Source organism: Nycticebus coucang, chromosome 9 (genome assembly GCF_027406575.1).
Source record: "Nycticebus coucang isolate mNycCou1 chromosome 9, mNycCou1.pri, whole genome shotgun sequence".
In the NCBI taxonomy this organism is placed as follows: domain Eukaryota; kingdom Metazoa; phylum Chordata; class Mammalia; order Primates; family Lorisidae; genus Nycticebus; species Nycticebus coucang.
In genome coordinates this window covers 72,881,701-72,906,782 of record NC_069788.1, presented here as the reverse complement: position 1 = coordinate 72,906,782, position 25,082 = coordinate 72,881,701, and the positions used below count along the sequence as shown (strand labels likewise).

General features: G+C 43.8%; 1 protein-coding gene across 4 annotated transcripts in view; it reads left to right on the top strand.

The window, feature by feature from the left end:
- The window catches only part of LY86 (lymphocyte antigen 86), a 72,194-nt gene extending 47,424 nt beyond the window's left edge, over positions 1 to 24,770 (top strand). For 2 of the 4 annotated variants that reach the window (XM_053602719.1, XM_053602723.1), the window contains one exon: positions 7,118 to 7,558. In XM_053602719.1, coding sequence (XP_053458694.1) covers positions 7,118 to 7,350 — 233 coding nt within the window. In that variant the 3' untranslated portion in view covers positions 7,351 to 7,558. The other 2 variants (XM_053602720.1, XM_053602722.1) reach the window with 2 other exon arrangements.
- The last annotated feature ends 312 nt before the right edge of the window (positions 24,771 to 25,082 follow it).

Genomic DNA, 25,082 nt, shown 5'->3' with positions numbered 1-25,082 from the left:
GTATTTTGGGAGTCTGAGACAGGAGGATCACTTGAGACCAGAAATTCAAGACCAAGCTAAGCAACATAGCATGAGCCTGTCTCTATAAAAAATAATTTAAATTATCCAGATGTAGTGGTGCATGTATGCCTGTAGTCACAACTGCTCAGTAGGCCAAGACAGGAGGATTGCTTGAGGCCAGGCATTCAAGGGTGCCATGAACTGTGATGGCATGTCTGCATTCTCACCTGGGCTACAAAGCAAGACTTCATTTCTTAAAAAAAGAAGAAGAAGGAGAGGAAGAATGCTATACAAGAGCATGCTATACAAGAGTACTCTGCACTGAAGCCTTTTTTAATTAAAATGTTTGTAAGGATATACATCCCAAAGCTCTGAAAAGCACACGCTCAGGTGCTAATAGTGCTCGTGTCTCTAACCAGTGGCACTATAGAGCTTTATTTTTGCCTTTTTTGAAAATCTCTTTTGTTTTTAGAATAAATTTGCAACTTTATTCATAAATGTTAGTTTTTCACTGTAGGAAAGAATAGGGTGAATTATCTTCTCCTATAAAATAAATCTAAGAGTTTTCAAAGAGAATCACAGCCTATAGAATACTCAGGGATATATGGAGTTGCATAGAAAGTTCTGAATCAGAGAGTTGCATAGAGTTGAGCTGCAGACTCAACTGAGAGGAAAATAAAACTGGCCACTGTTTTGCCTTCTGCTCTGTTAATGCTCCTCAGTCTCCCTCTCCTGTGGTACCATCAAGATGTATAAATTCACCTGCTGCAGTTTATCTTGAAGATTTCAAACTGACTCCATAAACTGAACATCAGTTTCTAAGACTAGATTGGAATTCCTGAAATGTCTTTAATGACCACACCTAATTACTCACCCTAAGGAGAGAAGCTGCAGCCAACTCCCTGGAGAGTCAAGCATAGTAAGGCTGGCAGAACCCACACATAGTTAGGTAGCTTTACCCGGTCTACAACTACCTGGCGTGCCCTTCCCCCATGGTTCTCGAGCTGGGTTGTACATTAGTCACACCTGTGCTGTCCTGTGCAGCGACAACAAGTCTGAAGTGGTTACTAAGCCCCTGAAATGTAGCCAGTCTGAATTGGGATGTGCTTTAAATATAAAATACAGGCTCAGTTTCAAAGATATAGTATGAAAAAAGAATGTAAAATGTCTCCATCGTTGTTATATTGGTTATATGTTGGAATCATAATATTTGGGATATATTGAGTTAAATAGAATTTACCATTAATATATTATTTATCAATAATATGACATCATTATTTAACATATTATTGAATTTTACCTTTTAAAATGTGGCTTCTAGGAAACATAAAATTATATATGCAACTCTCTATTTCTTATTGGACAGTGCTCCATTATAATCTCCCTTCAAAATTTCAAAGATCCCAATACCCCAGTCATACCCTAAACCAATTAAATCAAAATCTCTGGGAGTCAGAACTAAGCCAGAGGAGTCCAATATTCAGCCAAGGTTGAGGAGCACCACATTAGCCCCAGGCAGGCTTCACAGTAACAACTGGTGTTGTCACAGCTCTCAGCGTGCACCAGGTGCCTTTCCAAGAACATATGCGTATTTACTAATTTACCACTTGCCCCAACCTTACAAAGTATAGAATCTATTGTTATTAGCCTCTACAATACTATGATTTATAGTAGGATATATATATTTGGTCTTCTCCTACTTCCAGGCAGCTCCTAAGACCCTTGTAATTTCCTGAGCAGTAGGGATGCTGGGAGAATCTTGTGTTCTAATATTTGATCTTTGATTCAGTTTTTGGCATAAAGCTATTGAATTCCAAGGAATTTCCTCGGTGATAAGAGTGCCTTTTTTAAAATAAGGTAACTCTTGGTGTTCCTGGGTGGGGGCTAACCCCCAGAAAGACTAAGCATGATTAGAAGTTTGGATTTTTCAGCTCTACCCTCATCTTCTGGGAAAGGCAAAGGGGCTGCAGATAGGGTTAATAGTCAATTATGTCCACATGATGAAACCTCCATAAAAATCCCTAAGGTATGGAGTGTGGGGAGTTTCTAGGCTGATAAACACATAAAGGTGCCTAGATCGTGGTGCACCCACCCCTTCCCACGAACCTTGCTCTCTGTACCTCTTTATCTGGCTATTCACCCGTACCCTTTGAAATATCTTTCATAATAAACTGGTTAATGTAAGCATAGTCATGCACTTCACAATGGAGATCTGTTCTGAGAAATGCATCGTTGGGCAATTTATTTCTTGTGTGGACATTGCAGAATGTTCCTAGACACATCTAGATGGCACAGCTGGCTGCACACCCAGGCTGTATGGTACGACTTATTGCTCCTGGGCTACAAACCTGGACAGCATGGTACTATAGGCAATGGTAACACAGTGGTACACACTTGTATATCTAAACATCTAAAAAGGTACGGTAAAAATACTTCATCATGATTTGATGAGACCTCCCTCCTACATGTGGACCATAATCTGCCAAAACTTCATCATGCAGCGCATGACTGTGCTTCTCTGAGTTCTGTGAGCCATTCTAGCAAATTATCCTATGAAGCGGGGGGTCATGGGAGCCTCTGATTTGCAGCCAAGTTGGACATAAGTTGTGAGTAACCTAGGAACCTACTACTTGCAATTGATGTTTGAAATAAGCGGGAAGAATAGTCTTAGAGAACTGAGCCCTTCACCTCTGGGGTCTGTGCTGACTTTAGTAAGTATCAGAATTGAATGGAATTGTAGGAAACCCAGCTGGTATTGGAGCATTGGTTGATATGAGGATTAAAATCTCCACACATTTTGGTGACTAAAAGTGCTGTCTGTGGAAAATACAATAGGAGTAAATAGTTTGTTTTTCTTTCCTATGTACAGCCTCATCTTAATAGATAGGAAATTGAGTCTCAGAGAGGCTAAGTAACTCACAGAAGGTCACAGCTCCAGCAGGTGGTGAAGCTAGATTTCTCTCCAGCTCTAAACCCCTCTGCTACTCATCTTCTGTAAACATAATTCAAACTCTGGGGGAGGAGAAGTGAAGTCATTTGAGCCCTCCACTGGGACTAGATAAAGGACTTAAATGACATGTCAAGTTACAGGGATCCAATGATTATCTCTGGACATTGCCAGCCATTATTATAAGGCAATGGTTCTCAAAGTGTGGTCCTCACACCAGCATCAGCATTATCTGGGAAATCTTTAGACATGGCACATTTTATGTCTCCACTTAGACTTGCTGAGTCAGAAACTGAGGTTGGGGCTTAGTACATCAGCATTTCAAAAGCTCTTTGGGCTACAGGTTGGCAAACCTTTTCTGGAAAGAACAAGATAGCAAATATTTTAGGCTTTATAGGCCATAGGTCTCTTTGGCAATTGTTCAGCTCTGTCCTTGTGGTGTGAAAGTCCCTACAGATAATATGAAAATAAATGGACATGAATACTTTATGTGTGAGCACTGAAATTTAAATTTCATAGAATTTTTCTGTGCAATAAATCATTTTTCTTCTTTTGATTTTTTTTTCCTTCCATCTAAAAACATAAAAATAAAAACCATCCTCAGCTCTTATCTGCTCAACAACAGGCCCTGGGTAGTTGGCCCTGAGGCCATAAATGGCCACACTCCTGTTCTGTTGCACAATAAACTTTGAAAAGCTCTCTAGATGATCGGTCAGACTTCAGGACTGTCAGCACGAATCACTGAGCACAGGTACACAGGTGAATGCTTGACCTGAGGTACAGCATAAATCATTCAGCTCTTGGATACTGAGGAAAACGTGACACCTTTGTTTTAACTATGCTATATAAGGCCAGAGCCAACAAATTAGATATGAGGCAAAGGGAACTTCATAGGAAAACTGGTTAAGAGCATCAGGGGATGGAAAGAAAGTACCTTGTGGCAAAGCCAAGGAGCAAGGCCCATGGCCTCCTTCCCTCTCCACAGCTGCCATGGACAGGCTGAGCACAGAAGAACCCCTTCTTTTCTGGAGGGTTACTTCGTTTCTCTGGTTCTCAGTTACTACATTTATTAAATGGGAGTAATCATAATTCTCTATTGGATAACAGTGGAGACTAAGTAAGAAAAGATTTGTGATATGGCTGGCACATTAGAAGTCAAGGCAGGGAACCTCTCTGGCTTCCTCTCTCCTACCAGAGGGACCTTGATGCAGGGGCTGGGACAGCTTGAGCAAAGCACAGGGCTGCTTTGTAAACTCAGGGCGGGTCTCTCACAGAAACAACTCAGAAGTGAGATGCAGATACAAACAGGCTCACCTGGAAGCCGGGGAGGCGGCCAAGGCTTTCTGCCAACCTGCTCGGGTCCCAGGATTTTCTGACCAGTGACTGAACAAGTCTTTTGTAGTTGTGTTGTTCTAGTTTTTTGGGGTTTTTTTATCTTGATCATGTCAGCCTCTAAAATTCTTATTTTCTGCCCCTGCCTTGACTTTTTGCCAGAATATGGAACTGTGGGAATGTCCACTTGCTCTGAGGAAACCTGACATCCATCCGCCAAGGTGTGGTCTGTCCCCTTGGCCCCAATAAGACTATATCCCACAACCATCTGACACAGAGACTTCTCTCAAAGTCGGGGCTTGTCAGCACTAAGCAGCACCACCGATGAGGACCCCTCACACCCCCACCCCCACCCCCAGAGCCCTGTCTGGCTTGGGATCAAGTCAAGTTTTCTGTAGCCCTTTCAGTCTCTGACTAGTCAAGCATTTGACACATCTTGGTGTCAATTCTCAATGAGGTCCATTTGTTCAAGGAGTTTCCTAGAGTAGCCCATGTCAAGAGGATGAGAGTGAAACAAGAAATTAAATACAGCCAACATTTGATCGTAGGACTTACTGTCGAGCATCAACGTCAAATGTCAACCTGGAAAGTAAGAACAAGCCCTACCATGACATGCTGCCCTCAAATAAAACATGGGGAGAAATCACTCAAAGGCAGCTCACATTTTGGCCACCTAGAATATTTTGTGAAGGGCCATGGAGAAGAAAGATTCTGAACTGGAAATGAGTCTAGGGATTTTAGTAAAGACTCAGATTAAGGCCATAGAGCAAATTGGATTAACACATGATTTTTCACTCATTGTAACAAGAGAAATATCAACTGTCAAACCTGGTTCTGAGAGATTCTGAAACCTCTGTGAGTTTTCACCAGGGTAGGCCAACCCAGGCCAAGTGGTATTGATTTCATTACACTAATTGAGTAATTGACTTGAAAAAATAATTTGTTTACTGTTTCATAGATTGATTTGTGGATATCAGTTGTACCCAACCAATTGCCAAAATCACCTGAGATTAAAGTAAAGGCTTAGGGGAGTTCAACAATTACATTGTGTGTGTATATGCTTGTGTGTACACACTGGGTATATATAATTATAAACTAGGGGATGTATAGGTCATGCACTTCTCTCTGAAACCTTGGCAGATGTGATTCACATGGTGCCACGCCATGAAAAGCTGGGAGGACTTGATTCCACGTTCTTGTCAGTACCTTAGAGAGGCACAGAAGACAATGTGCCTATAAAGACTACTGCCTCATGGAGCTGCTGTCCCAGCATGAGCCACTTTTCGGTATAAGCAAAATCTATTGTGAAATGCATACGATAGGTATAGACGTACCTCACTTCATAAAATACGTAAACTTCAGAAAAAAGATAGGTTAGGACTTGAGTTTAAACACATTAATTATCAAAGCTTGTAATTAAAAGAAATATTACAATGACACCTTTTGCAAACTGAAGAATCCTTTAGTAGAGAAAAAAAACTGGTCCCTGGTTTGTCTTTGGGTAAATTTCAACTTTCCTTCTCTGTTTGTCCAAAGTGGGGAATACATCATAATTAGATGAATTTCAATACACAACAGTAGATCCCCTGAGAAGTATATTTAAAATCTGACAGCACATTGCCCACGAGGCAGATATCCCTGACTGCAGCTGAGGAACTCTATGACTACTCACTGATTTTACATGTACAAATAAGTCAACGGTGTGGTCACAGTGGGTGCTCATAGCTACCCGTCTTTTCTCCTTTTCATTATCCAGGGTGTTTCTTTTTTGGTCCTTGTTGACACTGGACACCTGCATCTGGCAATCCTCTTAGCATTATGAACTGCAGAGACTTCTCAATCTCACTGTCTACATCTATTCAAAATGCAGTCTTAGGAGTTTTGTTAAGGTTGGCAACTCCGACTCCATCAGCTAGATCTCTATCGTCCCCTCTACTTCTGCTTTGCTGTGCTCCTTTCTGCAGGTTTGTGGAGGGAATTTAGGAGGAACAATGGGAATGCAATCTGCTTACTACCTACATCCAGAAAAATTCCCACAAGTGCTTTCTGCAAAATGCCTATACCTTCCTTTGCTGTGATAGAAGCCAGGGCAAAACCACCTTCCAAGCAGGTGCTACCTTGAAGAATATTAAGTTATGCTGACTGCATTTCTGGCAAGTCCCCAGGGGAGGTTGATGATTCTGGTCCAAGGACCACACTTTGAAAACCACTAGCCTGGTGGATAAGCACAGGGTTGGAAGCCAGACTTCCAGACAGACCTGCCTAGAGCTGAACGTTTACCGCTACTTACTTTACTTAGCACTATGTGACCTCAAGCAAGTTACTTAATCTCTATGAGCCTCAGTTTCCTCACCTGTACAATAAGGAAAATATAAGTGACCTCACAGGATTATCATAAGGATAAAATGGGATAATATATGCCAAGCCCTTAGACTGGTGTTTGGCTTACAGTAACCACTCCATAAGTTGTCAGTGGTAGCTGCTATATGCAGCTGACAATGGATTTCTGAGCCTCTCAAGTCATCATGAATCTCAGAGTGGAAGTCTGCATTTTAGCAAGGCACCTGGAGAGACAGAGGAGCCTTTGAGACATAAAAGTTTAAAACCTGTTTCCTTAGGACCAGCAGGGAGATGCCTTTGGTGTAAGCCTGCCTATTCTCTGGGGGTTGACAATGTAGTCTCCCTGGCTATTCTCTTGGGGTTGACAATGGTGGAGTCTCCCTGGCCCTCTAGTTCCCCTAGGAAAAGAGTATTATTTACATTTCTCAAAGAATTGGAAATTTAAAGCCCTATCATCTGGCCTCCAGGCCTTTCTTGTTTTTGTGTTTTATTCTTTAGCTATAGACTTCAAGCTGCCAATGGATTTCCGGTCTTGTGATTACTGGGCAGCAGCTGCTGCTGCAAAGTCAGGCAGAATCAACAAAAACAATAGTTTATTTATTGCATTAGCAGAAAACTCACAAACTTCAAGAAAGAGAACTAGAAACAATGGCCACCTTGGAGAGGGTACCAGCAGTGATGAAGCAAAGAGCACTCTTGAGCAAAGTGAGAGGATACATGTTGGCTATTAAGGACTCTGATAGCTCTCTGTCCTCAAATTCAAGGGTGTTTTTAAATGAGCCAGTAATCTGTTAAAACTGTCCTTTGACATCAGTCAATTCTTTATGTTAGTTGACTCGAGCACCTAAGACTAATGCTAACCTAGGAAAGAAGCAATTCTAATTTTCTAAGACAATATGAGCCTCTATACAATATAAGCCTTGTTATGAATGCATAGAATTTCACAAATTCACGTAATTTTTTCTTTTTCTTTTTGGTATTTTAATTTCAGTCTTTAATAGACAAATAATAATTGTACATATTCATGGAGTACATAGTGATCAGATCAGGGTAATTAGCGTATCCATCACCTCACACATTTATCATTTCTTTGTACTAGGACTATGACTTTCTTGAGCAAAATAGAAATAACTGCAATTACTGAATACCCCTGCTTTGGCAGTTTACCGTAAAAAGTAGTCAGCCATTCGTGTTGGGCAGCATCACTGAGGTTGGGTTGATCTATGCTGGACCCAGAGGGGCTTGGTTCCAAGATGGGGTCTGCATCCAGGTCAGCTCCATATGGCTCTAGCTCTTCTTGGACTAGCAGGTCCCAAAGCATGTTCTTCTCATGTCAAAGTGGCAAACAGTTCACCCTCCAGAGAAGGGAGAAGCCTGCAGCAGGTATATTTTCTTCACTGGCATCCTCACCCTTCAAAGGTCTTGGGAAGAGTAGTTTTGAAGTCCAGGCAGGCTCTGGGTATCTGGTTCTCTGCTCGGGTATCTCAAGGCTAAAACCAAGATGTCAATTGAACTGGGCCCTGGAAGAGACACCACTCCCAAGTTCATTTGGATTACTAACAAAATTCAGCTCTGTGTAGCTGACACTGAGATTCCTATTACCTGGTGGGCAGCCAGCTGGGGTCACTCTCAGCTTCCAGAGACTGCTCTCAGGTCCTTACAGATGACCCCTCCATCTTCAAGGCTAAGAAGACTACAGCAAAATCTCATCATGTCATCATCATTTAAGAAGCTAATTAAGAAGGCCAACTCTTGGCTCCCTAGTCTTATCCCAGAGTCACCGGTATTTGTGTTTTAACAAATTAAGCACCTTGAGGGCTCCAATGTGGATGGACCCTGGAGCCCCCCAGTTGGAGAAACAGCCCCCTGTGATGTCTTTGTAGTGTTCCCATCAAATGGTTCTTTCCTAGGGCCCCCCAGGTTTCTGCAGATCAAGTCAATTTCTTCTCCTTCTTCCCATCACCAATTTACAAGTTGCATTTTGAGTGTTTGTCCATAGAAATCCAAGGATAGGTCGGGGATGGGGGACTTAAATTCTCTTTGCTTAGCTGGCAGAATTTATGTGTCTCTCAGAGGAAACCTGGGCAGCAAAGACAAAGAAGCCAAATAGGAGGAATGAAACTAAAGGCAAGTCACTCCCCCTGCTAGACTCCCTCATCAATGACATTTGTTGGCACTGTCCAGGCAGTGGACCTTGTGGCTACCAAGCCTTAGCAGCATGACTGGACCAAAGTAAGATGCATTCTACATGTAGAATACATCTAGATTGTGAAGGCTTCATGCAAAAAGAAAAGAAAGTATGAAGAAAAATAATGCAAATATCTCATTAATGCTTTTTACATTGTTTCTATGCTGAATAGGCCATATTTTTAATAACTAGATAAATCAAAGTGTATTATTAAATTCATTTCTCTTGTTTCCTTTCTCTGTTTTTGGAATGTGGTTACTAGAAAATTTAAAATTGCACACCTGACTCATATTATAATATCATTAGTCAATGTTAATCTAGAATTACACTGTCCGATATGGAAGACACAAGCCACATGTAGCTATTTAAAGCATTTAGCTTTAAGTTAAATATTTTATTAACCAGTGGCACCAGACATATAGCGGCTATTGTGTTCGATGGTGTGGATACAGGGCATTCCCAGTCTGCAGAAAGTTCTGTGGGACAGATCTGACCTAGGAGTTTCTATGCTGCTCTAAATTTTTTTCTTACACTCTGTCTGGAACTCATTTGTTTTGTTATGCTATGTTACGTTACATTACATTACATTTATGTTTGTTTATGTTAGAAATTCTACTCTCTGGCACAGCCCTGAACCCAAGGGATTTCTTTTCTGCTCAAATCCCAGATTGTGTCTATATCATGGTTCTGAAGGGCCCTTTGTGGGCAGCGCAAATACAAACAAGCTGCCACTCTTGGCTCTTTTCAAACTGACCACTTGGATCCCCCTTTTTAATCTAAGACTATTATATTAGTTTCCTTTGACGTTATGACAAATTACTAAGGACTTAGAAATTTATTTATGACAATGCTAATTTACTTTCTAACAGTCTGAATGTCAGAAATCTAGAATCAAAATGTGAGTAGGGCTGCATACCTCCTGGAGGCTCAGGGAAGAATCTGCTTCCTCTCCTTTGCAGTTTCCAGAGGCTGCAGCCTCCCTTGGCTTGTGGCCACATCACTCCACTCTTCTTGCATCTTTAGTGTCCTTCTTCTGACCTCCTGCCCCCTCCTATGATGATCCTTGTGATTACAGTGGGACCACCCAGGTAATCAGCATAATCTCCCCATCATTAATTAATTCTTAATCAACTACACATGTGAAGGCTGTGAGGGGACATGACATAGTGACAGTTCCTGGTCCTTATGACATGGACATCATGGATTTCTAGGGCCACCACCAGCTTATACATGGCCTTGGGACACATTAGAAAAAGACGCACCATCTGCCAGGAAGTATTCCTAATTTGGGGTTCCCCTTCAAGGACTTGGGAGTAAATAGTGCATTGGGACAGGGTGCCAGGAAGAGCAGGGGAGAGGGGGAGAAACAGGAAGTGATGAGGCATCAGGGAGGATGATTCCCAGCCTGGGGAGCTACGACCCCATCCCGCTGCAACCCTTGGGGAACTCACATGTGTCTCAGAGTTGTCCTTGAGGTCTGAAGGCTGTGGCAGGATCTACAGACCCAGTCTTTCTCAGTTGAGAACTTCCCCCGGAAGTTAATAGCCTTGCACTTTCCAGCTGCCCTACATGGAAACTGAAGCACAGTAGTGTGCAGAGATGGCAGACACTTGACATGGGGTGGCTGGCCACCACAGCTGCAGGGATTTCACCAGGGGCTGAGGGGATGTGGCATCAGACACCAAATGCATCTGCCAGGGGGACCCAGCACAGTCCTGGACTGCAAAGCCTGGCCCGGTGGGGCTCTGCTGGATCTCTGCCCCATTCTGTGTCCTATATTTGGCCTCACAGGGTCCCTCTGAGCCTACAGTGAGAACAGGGAATAGGGCCTACAGTGCTGAGCCCCAGGAGAGAAGTAAGGGAATGGGAGGCTCTAGTTCTAGATAACAGGTGAATAGCCTGAAAGCTTGGGCAGCTGCCAAATTAACACACACTAAAATATAATTTTTTTAAATTATAAACAAAATTATAATTGTGTCTGGGCTTAGCCTGAAGCTTACCTACCTACACTGCTGGAATCCTTTAAAACCTTGATGAAACCTCAAGCCTTTAGGGCCCCCAAGGCACTTGCCTGTGGCCATGTTCATCCTGAGGGCAGTGGTCTCCACGCCTAGTCAAGTTCATTATTACTTTAAATACTTTAAGTGTCCTAACCAACAAGTTCCTCATCTTATGAGAAAAGGAAACAGCACACCCCCGATGGAGGGTCAGAGACTAAAGACAGCAGAGCTGCAGGTGGGAGCAGATCTGGTTCTCTCAGGAAACATCCAGAAATAGGGAGGAAGGAAGACCGTATTTAGAGCTCACTAAAATATAGCAAGCCTCCCATCCCGCCCCTCCAGAGATGATGCTCTTGGTAGGGCTGGAGCACCCCCTCCTTTTCTCTGTGGTCCTCCTGCACCCTAGCCCTTCCCATACACCACTTCCTCCCACTTTGCTCATCCTCTGCAGGGCAGAGCGAGGCCTGTGTCCCCCACCCCCAGGTCAACATCACCTCCCTTCATGCAGATGTCTCTAACACACCCCCATTTCCTTTCCTTTGTGTGTGTGTATTTATGTGTGTGTACCAGCAGTGTGATGAATGGATCATATGGTAGTTCTACTTTTAACATTTTGAGGAAACTCCATATTGTTCTCCATAGTGACTGTGCCAATTTACTTCCCCACCAACAGTGTGCAAGTGTTCCCACAGAATTATTCACAGTAGCCAAAATGTGAAAACAGAATTGATAGATGGATGAGTAAAGAAAATGTGGTATAGACACAATGGAATATGATTCGGACTCAAAAAAAAAAAAAAAAAAGAAGAAGAAGAAAATTCTGCCATGTGTGGTACCATGGATGAACCTGGAGGATGTTGGGCTACATGAAATAAGGTGACAAATACTGTGTGGTCTCACTTGTGTGTGGAATCTAAAAAAAAAAACAAAAAAAAAAACTTGAGCTCATCATAAGAGAGAGTAGATGGATGGTTACCAAAGGCTGGAGGGTGGGAGGAAAGGGAAGATGTGGTCAAAAGGTAAGAGGAGACCCAGTGTACTGCCTGGTGAATAGTTAACAGTTAATAGTTAATAGTTAATAATAATGGACTGCATACCTGAAATTTGCTGAGAGAATGCATGTCACTTCTTACCACACACAATAACTAGCTGAGATAATAGACGTGCTAGCCTTAAATACACAGAAATGTTATTTGTCAATCACTCCTCCTTATAACTGAGGAAATATTGCCTCCTCCCCTTCACCCCACTGGGCTCAGCAAGTAGAGAAAGGGCTCAAAATTGCTAAGTCATGGAAAAAGCCCAAGTGCCCATCGATCCACGAACGGATTAATAAATTGTGGTATATGTACACCATGGAATATTATGCAGCCTTAAAGAAAAATGGAGACTTTACCTCTTTCATGTTTACATGGATGGAGCTGGAACACATTCTTCTTAGTAAAGTATCTCAAGAATGGAAGAAAAAGTATTCAATGCACTCAGCCCTACCATGAAACTAATTTATGGCTTTCATATGAAAGCTATAACCCAGTTATAACCTAAGAATATGGGGAAAGGGGAGCGGGAGGGGAGGGAGGGGGGAGGATGGGCGGAGGGAGGATGATTGGTGGGATTACACCTACGGTGCATCTTAGAAGGGTACATGTGAAACTTAGTAAATGTAGAATATAAATGTCTTAACATAATAACTAAGAAAATGCCAGGAAGGCTATGTTAACCAGTGTGATGAAAATATGTCAAATGGTATATAAAACCAGTGTATGATGCCCCATGATCGCATTAATGTACACCGCTATGATTTAATTATATAAAGAAAAAAAAAGAAAGTGCTCAAAATGCCAAGTAAATGAATAAGTGATCATTTTTTGAAGTCTTTGTTGTGGATATACAAATTGGCCTGGTCATCATAAATTGCAACTCTAAGTATTTTATGCTGTCAAGAGCCCTAATACTGTTTAAATTTTGAAGACAATTTTAGAATAAATTTGAAGGATTGGAGCAAATTCCAATGAGATCCTAGCGAGGTCTGGGAAATGGACAGAGTGTCCCTAACAGGCTCTTTCACATCAGCAGAAGGCAGCACAGGTCCCCACCTCACGTCATCCAACACCATTGGGATCTTTCACTTCCACAATTTAAAAACCAGTTCCTCTCTAAAAAGACAGTAAGTGACAGCAACCCAAAGATCTGGGTCAAAAAATTTAAAAAGCCAGTGTTCAGCGTATTCAGAAATGACTTTCTGTGTTCAAAACCAGGGAGGTGAGTTGTTTTAATCCACTGCACATTAAAAACTGATAAAGATTTCAAACCAAGGAAAGGAAGGAGTGAGTACAAAAACACTGGGGCTCTTTTTATAGTACTTGTGTGTGAGAATGTTAATTAAAGGAATCTCAGAATCAGAAAGGATCTGAGAAAGGAAGGAGTGAGAATTTAATTTTAGGTATTGTTTCATCAGTTTAACACACACGCAGAAAAAAAGACAGCTTCATGAATTCCTTGAAGCTAGTCTGAAGAACTTCATGAGCCCCAGTTGAAACTGTAAAGTATAAAAGACAAATTTAATGAAAACTTTTCACCCCGGTAAGGAACCTGTTAATAGTGAAGGCTACAAATTAACAAATCTTGGGGCATTAAATGAGCATAACAAAATGTTATCTACCATTCAAATGGTGTTCTTCAAAGAGTCACACTCACCCATTTTTTTTAAACAGAAGTTTAGAATTTAGCAATTGTGCACAAAGAGGTTCCAAAACCCAATCTCCTCATGTATTTCAACCTGCACCAAGGGAATGGCCGTTCCACTACTCAGCTGGGGGATAATAATATAACTAATAACTATTGTGTCTCCCCTTCCTGGGGATCCCATTCTGCTCAGTGACAAGGAGACAAGTCCTCTTAGTCCTCTTAGTGCCCTGCAGGGAGGTGTTCTTATTTCTATTTTGCAAGCACAGAAGCTGAGTGGCAGGATGGTTAAGCAAATGCTAGTGAATAGGAAAGCTATGACTCAAACTCAAGTCTTTGTGCTTCCTAGGTCACATCGTTTGCACTTTGCCACCAGAGAGCCATCTATAAAAGCATAAAGCTGGTATAAAACACCCGCAAGGGAACCCGGCCTGACCAGAGAGGAACTGGCATAGCCAGTCCTCATTCCTAGACTCTGCCCTGTAGCCATGCTGGGCCTCATGCAGCATCAGTGCTCTCAACTTGCTCACGCCTGCAGCAGTCACATCCTTGCGGTGCAAGCCGTAGAAGCCCATTCCAGCCAATAAATGCAAAGAGAATTTCTAGAAAGGCTATCGAGGAGTCACAGAATCATTGAGAAGGCTGGAACACCAGGCAGAAAGTGGGCAGCTCCAGAGACTGAAGAATTCAAATTGTGTTCTTGCCAGAACAGATGGGGCTGGGGTTTCTCTGTCCCTCTACTCTGATTGTCCTGGCTTGGGTTAGACAGTATCCACTGGAGAGAAGATAATTTCCTGCAAAAAAATTGTGTACTGGAAAGTTGGCCACTGACTGCACCCCTCCTGGGGGCACCATTCACATAGATTAGGATGTGAAGGGTGTGCTCTCAGGTGTGCAAATCATTGGCACCACACATGCACCCCAGGTAGGCCCTCTGGTGATAGTGGCCTGCATACACCACTCAGAGACCTTGGGTAGGAAGAAGAGCTAAGATCCAAGCACAGATAGTCTGACCCTGGGGTCTGTGCTCTTAGCACAATGCTTATCACATGCTAACTTCCCAGTGCTGAGGAATCACAGAGGAGGCAGCAATCATCTGAGGAGCTGGTCAAGGAGTCATCTTTCCTGCTTGCCTCAGTATGGAAATGGATGGGCCACTCAGCACTATGATGCCTCAGTTCCTTCATCTCCTTACCTCCAGCAACCATGTCCATCTTTTCACCTCAACCACCACCCCTCCCATGTCAACCCAGGATGTTGTCATGGCCTGTAAAAGGGCACTGCTTCTGAAACCCCAACATCAAGCCTCTTGCCCTCCAGCTTCCTCGTGTTCTTCCAGGTTGCCAGTTCTAGGAGCTTACTGATAACAACAGAAATTCTATTTAGCTGACCCCATCACTTTTTGTACTACCAACCACGCCCTCCTGCCATCACGTTCTTCTTTAATCCCCTCCAAGTCCATGGCCTAGTATTATTGTGAACTTTTCCTTGCATCTATCCGGACAGCTTTGCCTTTCTCTATTTACCCTTCCCATCAGCAAAACTCCAAACCAATTATTGACCTTCTCTATTCCTGCATCAGAACTACTGAATGTTGCTGAAGAAATGTGTATCTGGGCTGACTGGAGCATTTTTAAATTCATGGCCACCAACCTCAAAAAAAAAAGCACTCAACACTGCCTAGAAATAATTCTATGTTTCTCAAGTGAATTTCTTCCCCCATTGTCCATGGTAAATACTGTGGGCATTCTTTTGCTACTTGACCAGCACAGGGCCTCACTGTCCATGTCTCTCTACCTGTCTGCCATGACCTTCACTGGGAAAGCAAAGTCATCAGACGGGAGCCATTGGCCTGCACTTAAGCTCTCTCTGTTCTTTTTTTCTCTTCTACAACAATGGGGGTAATTTCTGGGTTCCTGTCCAAGGCAAATGCCTTCCTCCCCACCTTCTGAAACTCTCCATGCCTTCAGTTATCCCCTCTTCTTTTCCCTGTTTCTTTCTACAAGATCATTCCCTTTCTATGATAGATATGGTTCAGTGTCTTCATCCTAAACACAAAAGCAAGCCACTCTTAGCACCACACTCTCTTTCAGTTATCATTTGCATGTTCTGCCCCCTCTCTACAGCAAAATGATCCTGTGTTCCACCTCCACATCTCTCTCAAACCCAGCCCCTTTGGGTTCTTACCTCTCCGATGTTCTTGTCAGGGTCACTCAACGGCCTCCATGGTGCCCAGTCCACTGCACACGACTGTCCTCTTCTAACGCAAACTCTCAGCAGTAGCATCCAACGCAGCTGCTTGTGACCTCCTGTTTGAAAATCACTCATCTCCTGGCTTCTTTGATCCCCCTCTCTGGGCATCCTCCACTCTCCCTACCATTCCTTCTTGGCCTCTTTGGCTTGCTTCTTCTCCTAGACCCAAATTCTGAATGCTGCAGGGTATCAGGAGTGATTCTGGCCCTGTCCCCTTCTCTATGAATTCTCTCCCCTGTGGGTTCCCATCCTTCCCCATGGCTTTATTACCTTCTAATGACTTCTGTTAAGGATCCCAATATTCACAGCCCCATCCCTACATCTTCCCCCAAATTCCAGGTTTTTATATCCAACTGCTTCCAAGGACCCCTAGGAACAATCCCCTAGCAGTAGAGCTCTTTAATCATCACACACACAAAAACACATGCCCTCCCCATGCCCACCCACTTACCCAGATGCTCCACCCCAATCCCTCCCTGGCCCCCACTGTATAGCAAGTGCTGGTCTCCCACAGCCATGACCCCATTAGTGTTTCTCTGTCTCCACCACCACCCCCATCCACCCATCACTCACCTCAGCCTCTAGATAGCCTACTCTCTGGGCCTCTCCCATCTACTCCCCACATGACACAATGCCTCTACAAAACATAAATTAACTATCTTCACTTGACTTTTTAACACCTTTCCCATTTCCATGAATGAAATCTAAACTCCTAGTCATGTCCTTGGGGTCCTGGAACGTCTGTTGCCCCCTGGTCTTTCCCAGCACTTCCCAGGTAGTCCTTCTCATTCACTGAGCATCAGCAGAACCAGCTCCCTCCGCCCTTCCAATTTCCCAGACTCTTTTCTACATCTGAGCCTCTGTCTTTATGCTGTTGTCTTGGGATGCTCTTCTTCCAGCTCTTTAAAGCAGTGGTTCTGAACCTTCCTAATGCCGCGATACTTTAATACAGTTCCTTATGTTGTGGTGACCCCCAACCATAAAATTATTTTCATTGCTACTTCATAACTGTAATTTTTCCACTGTTATGAATCGTAATGTAAATGTCTGATATGCAGGATGGTCTTAGGAGACCCCTGTGAAAGGGTCGTTTGACCCCCAATGGGGTGGCGACCCACAGGCTGAGAACTGCTTTAAAGGCTTGGTTCATTCTTCTCCTTCAGGGATGGACTCGAATATCACTTGCAAACAGAAACCTCCCCTGGCCAACTCCCTCATGAAACATGCTGTCTCTTGGTTCCTCTTGGTTCCTAGGGTTAGCCAGTACATGGGACTGTTTCCTAAATGTTGTTCTGAGTGCTTTACATTGATTAACTCTTAATTCCTCACAACACTGTGAAGTGGGCACTGTTACTGTCATTGTCCTACCCGTCTTAAAAAGAAGGAAACTGAGCCCAAAGAGTTAATGACTATCCAGGGCCAAATACCTGTAGGTGTAGTCTGAGGATTTCACCCTGTGCAGCCTGGCTCCAGCCTGGCCCCTTAACCAGCACACCCCACCCCCCTCTCACATTGCCTGTATGGCTCCTACTAGCATTTTTTTGCAATCTGGGTCTCGTCTTGTTTACTTATTCCTGTATTGCCAGTCAATAGGATATAAGTAACACGTGGGCACAAACCTTTTTTTCATTGCTGCATCCCAGGGGCTGCCACATGGTAGGTGGGCCACTAATATTTGTTGTATGAATGAATAAATGAACAAATGAATGAATTATAAGTCTGGGTCAGGAAGTGAAAGCATTTCTATCTACTCCTATTTTAGTGCCAAAAATTGTTACACATCTGTGTATCACGTATTATATCAGTGAATCCTATTCATTTTAAATGACCGAATGATGTTATCAATGCTTTACATATTTTTCAGAGCAGATCTACTATGCCGGCCCGGTCAATAATCCTGGAGTTGATATTCCCGAGGTAAGGTTCTGGTTTGGGTTGTGTGGTTAAAATGCTTGTATTGAACAGGTCAAGGAGAAGAAAGAAAAGGAAAGAAGGCTGAGGGGGAGGAGGAAGAAATCAATCAGCTTAAAATTTATCTATAAGCCATTACTATGAAAACTTTTTCCCAGTAAAGCTGTTACCTTGTAGTGGTCATTAAAATTGCTTGACATATGGCTTTGTCATTTTGGTGTTTAACATTTTACGCGCCATTGAACTTTTGGGGATCCTCTGGATACAACCTTTTCCTGAAAGGAGTGCCAGTGTCTTGTCTGGCAGGATTGCCAATGTCTGTGGGGACTCCATATGGCTTTCGCTGCTTGCTGTGTGTGGGAGGCAGCCGCACGCATGATGCGATTCGTGCTTGCGGAGGCTGGTCGTTCAGAGAAAGGAAGACACACAAAGCCCTAGACTTCAATGTCCCCCTAGGTACAGCTTTCGCTGTTACTCAGGGGCCACCACCAAATAAATGTGATACATAGTAATAGGCCCACGTCCTCAGCTTTTGCTGACAAGGCTCACAGCCATGAGTAGAATTTCCCACTAATTCCTTTTACTCAAAATAATGTGACTTTACTAAATGGCTGAATTCAAGCTGCTCTGATATAAGCAATAAATTTTCAATATGCTATCCCTAAGAGAGCCTTATGAAACATGAAAAGGATTGCAAAAAGGTAATCATTTTAAATGCTTTTGTTTTCAATCTTATTTGTTCAGTCTCCATAACATGCATGTGACTCAGGAAAATGGTGTCCTTTTCCATAAAGAATCTCTTTAACATAGTGTCATATCTGGGTTTGTTTCCTTTCCGTCCCAGCCTCTGGGTCCCTAAGTCACAGTGCCATCTTGATACCATCTCAGATCACTGCTAGTGTTGTTCCCATAGCTGAGAAGATTCTAGCCTTCCCCTTCTAGAATCCTCCAGTGTTTTCTAGTCAGGCCTCAGTACAACACAAAAGTTTTGCATGGCTTTGGTTAAATTCCTAACACAGTTTCTAAAATTACAGCTTCTCAATATTTGAACTAGAAGACAACTGCGAGCCTCTGGAATCACAGAGTCACACCCAAGCCCTTGTCCAGAGCAGAGCCTGGCTCTCTCCAATACTGTTTCAGTGTTAGGCTGTCCACTCCCTTCTGAACCTCACCAAATGGCTAGAAAGTTATTCTCTTCCAGCAAAGGCCACCATTCATGCAACTTCTGTCCAGTGGTCTGACTGATGCCTTCCCCCTGGTGGTGTGCAAACTACACCCCTTTCCTCCTTTGGGTGACAGGCAGTTCCAAGGTGAGCTGGGGTCTCCTGTGCCTCCTTCTCCTTAGTCCCTCTGCTCTGCTGGCCACACTCCACCTCCCCCGAGCCTTTTCTTCTCCAGATCAGTGTCTACTAACCTGTCAGCACTGCCTGGCCAGTGAGGCACTGGCTCCATGCTGCACGCTGGGATCTGTCTGCGACTCCTCAAGTGGCAGGGCTCTCAGACAGGGTCTTCAAAGCTAACTATAAACAAAGGGAGCCCTCTATGCAGTGTCACTGCCAGAAAGGAAACCTGAAAGGTGGCGATACATTTCGTCTAGAGCATTTTGGTTTTGTGCTGAACAGTGCTCCCCCAGGGTCCTTCTTTGTCTCAGCAAATGACCTTTCTCCTTCCAGTTGCTCAGGCCAGGACCCTTGGAGTCACTTTTACACCATCTCTTTCTCTCCCACTCACTAGGGTTTCCTCAGCAGATCCTATCTGCTCTTCTTGTGAAATCTCTCTGAAATTCAACACCTTCTCCCCCACTCCACTCTCTACCCGAAGTCACTTCATCACTCACCTGGATTACCACAACCACTGCCTACCTGGTCTTTTCAGCACCAGCAACCAGAAGGATCCTGCTGACAAACGCATCAGATCAGGCCACTCCTGGGGGAAAACTCTCAAGACCCAAAACCCTTTCAGAGTGTAAACCAATGTCCCCAACATGGCCTGTGAAGTCCCAAGGGTATGGCCTCCTGCATCTCCATGGCCTCACCTCCTCTCCCTCCTTGGCCTCCCTCCTTGGCCTCCTTACTGCCCCTCCAAAGTGAAGGTGCCAGCCCATAGTGGCACTGAGCACTAGAACCCCTTCAGGCCTTTGCCTCCAGGTCACCTTCTCAGCAGGGCTTCCCTGGACCACCCTACTTAAAATGGCAAGCCAGCACTCACTTTGTTCCCCCTACAGCTCCTGCCCACCCCCTCCCTGCATGAGTCTGACCACCACATAGTCCCCTATGGTGTGGATGGTTGTCTGCCCCAGTGAGACTATAAGCTGCATGGCAGGAGGAGGGCTCTTTCTCTACCATCTCCAGTGTGTAGAGCAGCACCTAGCACCATGGAAGGTGCTCAGTAGATATTTGTTTAGTGGCTGATTGCACTGTGACTCACAAGCCTAACACTTTACCTGTGTCGCTTGCAGGGAGAATACCAGGTTTTGCTGGAGGTATATACTGAAAATCGTTCCATCGTGGCCTGTGCCAATGCTACCATCATTTGCTCCTGACTGTGGCCTGCAGCAAGAATCACAGCAAGCTCCATCTCAGGAGAACTCCAGGCTCCTCAGGCTGATCCTACCATGTAAGAAGAACCAGCCCATGACAGGGAGAGCCCTTACAAAGGACTGCAGCTACTGATTTTAGCCCCAGGACCAGATGGCTCCAGACTCCTGGCTCCAGATATAAGGAAGCCTCTCCCTCCCCCCCAAATTATCTGCTTCTAAAGAGCCCTTTGGTAGTCACTAAGCAGTCTCTAGGGTCAACCCTTCTTCTCTAATTAGTCCCCTCACACCAGACTCACCTACTTAGCAACTCCTTAGAGCACCTGCTCATAGTTACTGAGAATAAAGGGAGCCAGCCCGACATTGTTCATTTTGCCCTTTGTTCAAAGAATCTTAGTACAGTGCTATAGTTAAAAAGTCATTTCCTCCAGATGCTAGCATGGCATTAAGCAGTTCTAAGAAATCCAGGAAGATGACAGCCTGATTAAAGTTAGAGCACTGGGGAAGCATGCCATTGCCTCTCCCAGGCAGGTGCCCATCCTTGGACCATGATGGCCACAAAGCTGATGCAACCTCACGGACAGTGACAACAGAGACTCTCACCCAAACTCTCATCTCTCCTTCATCCCCAATGCATGATGACACCTGACCTCAGCACACTATGGCACTCGTTACTGCGTTCACCAATTCACTCAAGGAGTAACTGCTGAACACTTAGTGTGTCAGGCACTTGCCTCTCAAGAAATGAGCAAGTTGCCCATCCTTTAGCCAGAGCCATTTCGGAAGCCCCCATCTTCTCCTCTCGTGGGATGTGCAGGTCATGCGGTGGGTTTCACATCCCTTTTGCCATCCTATGCCCCCCTGCCCTGCCCTCTCCTTCCACTGCCACTGGGCCTGATCCTAATATCTGGCTCTCTTGCTCCTGCTAAGGGGCTGGAGTAGGATGGGTGGGTGGACTTTATCATTTGCATGTCTTTTATATTCATAAAAGTGCTACTATGTTAGAGATTAAAAGAGGAAGAAATTCCATAGTTGAAAAAAACGTTACTTGCTACTGATGACTAGACATACGTAATGAAACCACCTGGAATAGCAGGCTTTTAATGGTTGGTGAATCTGAACTTTGGAATCAGCACCTGGCCAGGCACAGTGGCTCACATCTATAATCCTAGCACTCTGAGAGGCTGAAGCAGGAGCATTGCCTCAGGTTAGGAGTTCTAGACCAGCCTAAGCAAAGTGAGACCCTGTCTCTACAAAAAAAAATTAGGAAAATTAGCCCAGCGTGGTGGTGTGCTACTATAGTGCCAGATATTTAGGGCAATGGGCAGGAGAATCACTTGAGCCCGGAAGTTTGAGGCTGCAGTGAGCTATGATGATGCCACTGCCCTCTAGCCTGGGCAACAGAGCAAGAACCTCCCAAATAAATAAATAAATAACCAGCATCTGAGGTATTCTGCATTATGAGGGGGATATTATAGGAGCATCCTTACCCGGGCCTATGGTGCTCAGGAGAAAAGATGCACATGGTCATGTCCGGCTCCAAAACAAACCTCTGAGTACACACAGGGGTGATACTGTTATGAACGGAAACAGCAAAGGATTGTTACCCCTGGCCATTTCTTCTAGCTGGGAACATGCACCTGCTCCTTTGTCAATAGCATCCCTAACAGTAGTAAAGGCCCTGGGTAGCTTCTGTACTTGTAAGTCCCAACAGTGCAGGACAGCTGTCACAGCCTTCCCAAGGCACCAGCAGAACTCAACTGTTCCCTTTCTAGTCTCTTTGCCCTCTTTTTTAAATTAAAAGTTTGTATGCGTGTGTTGTATGCAAGAGGGAGAGAGAGACAAAGAAGATAAAGGTCGGGGGAAACATGTCAGAGGCTGTAGGTTTGGATAATATGGAACAGATCCTAGTTATAGTGAATACACTCAACACACAAGTACATAGAAGTCTCACTAAGGACGTGATTTGAGAGAAAAAGAAAATGGTTCTTTGCCCCCAAATATGTCTTTTTTTTTTTAATGTCTGTAAATTTCACCTTTAGTTTCATTCCAGTCAATTAAGAAAATATTGCAATGTTCAGTAGTCTCCTACGAAATACAAACAGCTCTGGTAGGAGAAATGCCAGAGTCATTATGATTATTTAACACCCTGGCATAACATAGAAACATAGATCGGGTTTGGGTGGCAGCCCTGGGAGCAGGGAGTGTTGGAGGAGGTGAGAGACTCCCAGCCAGGCTCTCTCAGGCCAGCCAACCATGTGGTGTCTGGGGCAGAGTCAGAGGGCCCGCACAGTCTAAAAAAAAACGTAAATGGACTTCTCTTCTTAGGAAGAGAATTTCTGCTATTTCAAATATTGCCATCAAGAACTCCAAACGTTTGTCCTCAATAAACTTCCCTAAAGGGAAAAAGAAAAAAAGTAACGGTTTGGTTCAGAATTGTACCAGGCTGCCAGAACTCTCAAAGAACTCTTTTGAAAATTGAACCATTCCAATCATTTTGGTGTCCACTGACCCTTCTCTATATGTTAAGGGAAATTTCAATCCTTCTGTATGGAACTGCTTTTTTCTTTCTTTCTTTTTTTTTTTTTAAGGAAATTCTAGCTTCGTTAGGCTAGGGTCCTAACGAAGGCTAGGCAGAATATAGAAGAGCCCCTTGGATAGTGGTTGCATCACTGAAAACATTTGGCTATGACTAACAGAATGCAACTCAACTTGGTTTAAACATATGGGAACTTGGTTAGCTCCTGGGACTGCCAAGCCCCGAGGTGCTTCAGACGTCAGCAAGGTCTGCTGTGGAGGCTCATACGTCATCAGCCCTTCACCTGCATTTCTCTGCCATTCTTCCACCTCGGGTCTCCCTGAAAATTTGTTTCACCTTCAGGCAGTCCTATAATAGCAAGTTGTTTCAGTAGTTGAAGACCTCACATCCTCACTGTCCACAGCACAGTGGGCTAGAGACACTTTTACCCAAATCCTTGCCATGCATTCTGATTACAGTGGCTTGGGTCATATAATCACCAATCACTTTGATCCTGTGCTGATTGGCTTGGCCTAAGTCACATGCTCCATCCCTGAAGCTGAATCAGAATTAGTTCCACTGAAACCACACATTTGGAAACAGGAGGAGTTGCAAAGGGGTAAAGGGAGAGCAAGGGACATAATAATAATAATACTGGAAGTCAAGGGTTTATATAGAATTAGGGCAGCTTTTGAGTTCTGGTTCTCTCCTAACTCTTCACTGGGCACGTGACTTACATTTCATAACCCCCAGTTTCCTCATCTGTAGTATTACCTTGCAGAGATACTATGAGAATTAAGTAAAAGAAAGCATGTAAAATACCAAGAACAGTGCCTGGCATGTCACACAATAAAAGTGAGTTGTTACATGTTAGGGTGAGCGGGTGTTCACCTGTAGAGCTCCTTTCCCTAACTTAAGCTCTCTTATGTTCCTATTTTATTGGAGCAAACCTTTGTAGAACCCTCACCCACAACCCCACATTCTCTGTCCTGAAACGGTTCCTTGGAGTCGTGAAGGACTAAATGTAACATCTGCAAATGTAACAACTATGTCTGCCTTCAGAAAAAATAACCCAAAATAGCTAGTGAGAAAACAGAAAGGGCCACGTGCTGATTACAGCCCCTACTCCTTAGGGAGGGGAGTTTGTCATCTCAGCAGTCCCATTTCAGATTTGAATTGGCTGTATTTTTCGTAGCCAGTAAAACAAGTTTCTCTGTCTAATTCCCATTTTATCAGAGTTGTTTCACATCTAGTTTGTATGCAGTAAATGTCTTCAGGGGTTCTCTTTGGAAAGGAAGACTTCAGCTGCCTTCAAATGCTCCAGCCTGAAATATTCTTCACCCCTCGTATCCAGCTTTCCTTTAACATGTGTGACAAAACCAGATGTTTTCCTCCAAAATCTCAGTCTCCTTGCTGCTAGACATAAGAGTGTATGCATGAATGTTTCTTTAGCGACAAACAATGATTCATTCTGCCAGCCAATATTTTCTGGTTTTGCCTGAAACCCAACCAAGGATGGAAACACAGAAAACATCCACACCACTGGAGCCTTGCTCATTTCCTTGTGGCTTTCTCTCCTTTTCTTCCACTGAAAGAAAATTTGAGAAATGGCCAGAGAATATTATTGACAGGATTGAGGGGGTGTAACAAGGTTTCCCCAGGCTCATGAGCTCAGCTGGTGTTCAAATCCATCTGATTCCAAATCCAGGCTTTTTCTATCTGATGTTACCTTGGCCATTTGGTTAGAGACTATGTATATTAATGATAAAGGCAAAATTTATTGTGGGCTTGCTGAATTTGTTAACTCAAGCAGCAAATAAGCTACCGTAAAACCAAAGGAAGGCTGACAAAGGGTTAGATTAACTTACGGATGAGGGCACTGCAGGCAGGGGAGATCGTGGATGTTTAAGGAGTGCTGAACTGCTGAGTTTCCTGATTCACTCATGCTCTTCAATAAAAACTTTGTTCACTCACTGTCAAAACCACCAGGATGGATAGGTGACCAACATAGTTTGGCCTTTTCACTTTCAGCTTCCTTTCCTTTCCTTTCCTTTTCCTTCCTTCTTTCCCCCCTTCCCTCCTTTCTCCTTCCCTTCCTTCCTCCCTCCCTCCCTTCCTTCCTTCCTTTCTTCCTTCTATAAATATTCAGTGGCTAATCCCTGCTGAGGACTGTATTAAGCACAATATGCAGATTATAAAATGAATATTATATAACATAATCTCAGTTTATTTTGTTTTATTTTTTAATTTTTTTTTCTTAAATCATAGCTGTGTACATTAATGCAATCATGGGGCACCATACACTGGTTTTATAGACCGTTTGACACATTTTCATCACACTGGTTAACATAGCCTTCCTGGCATTTTCTTAG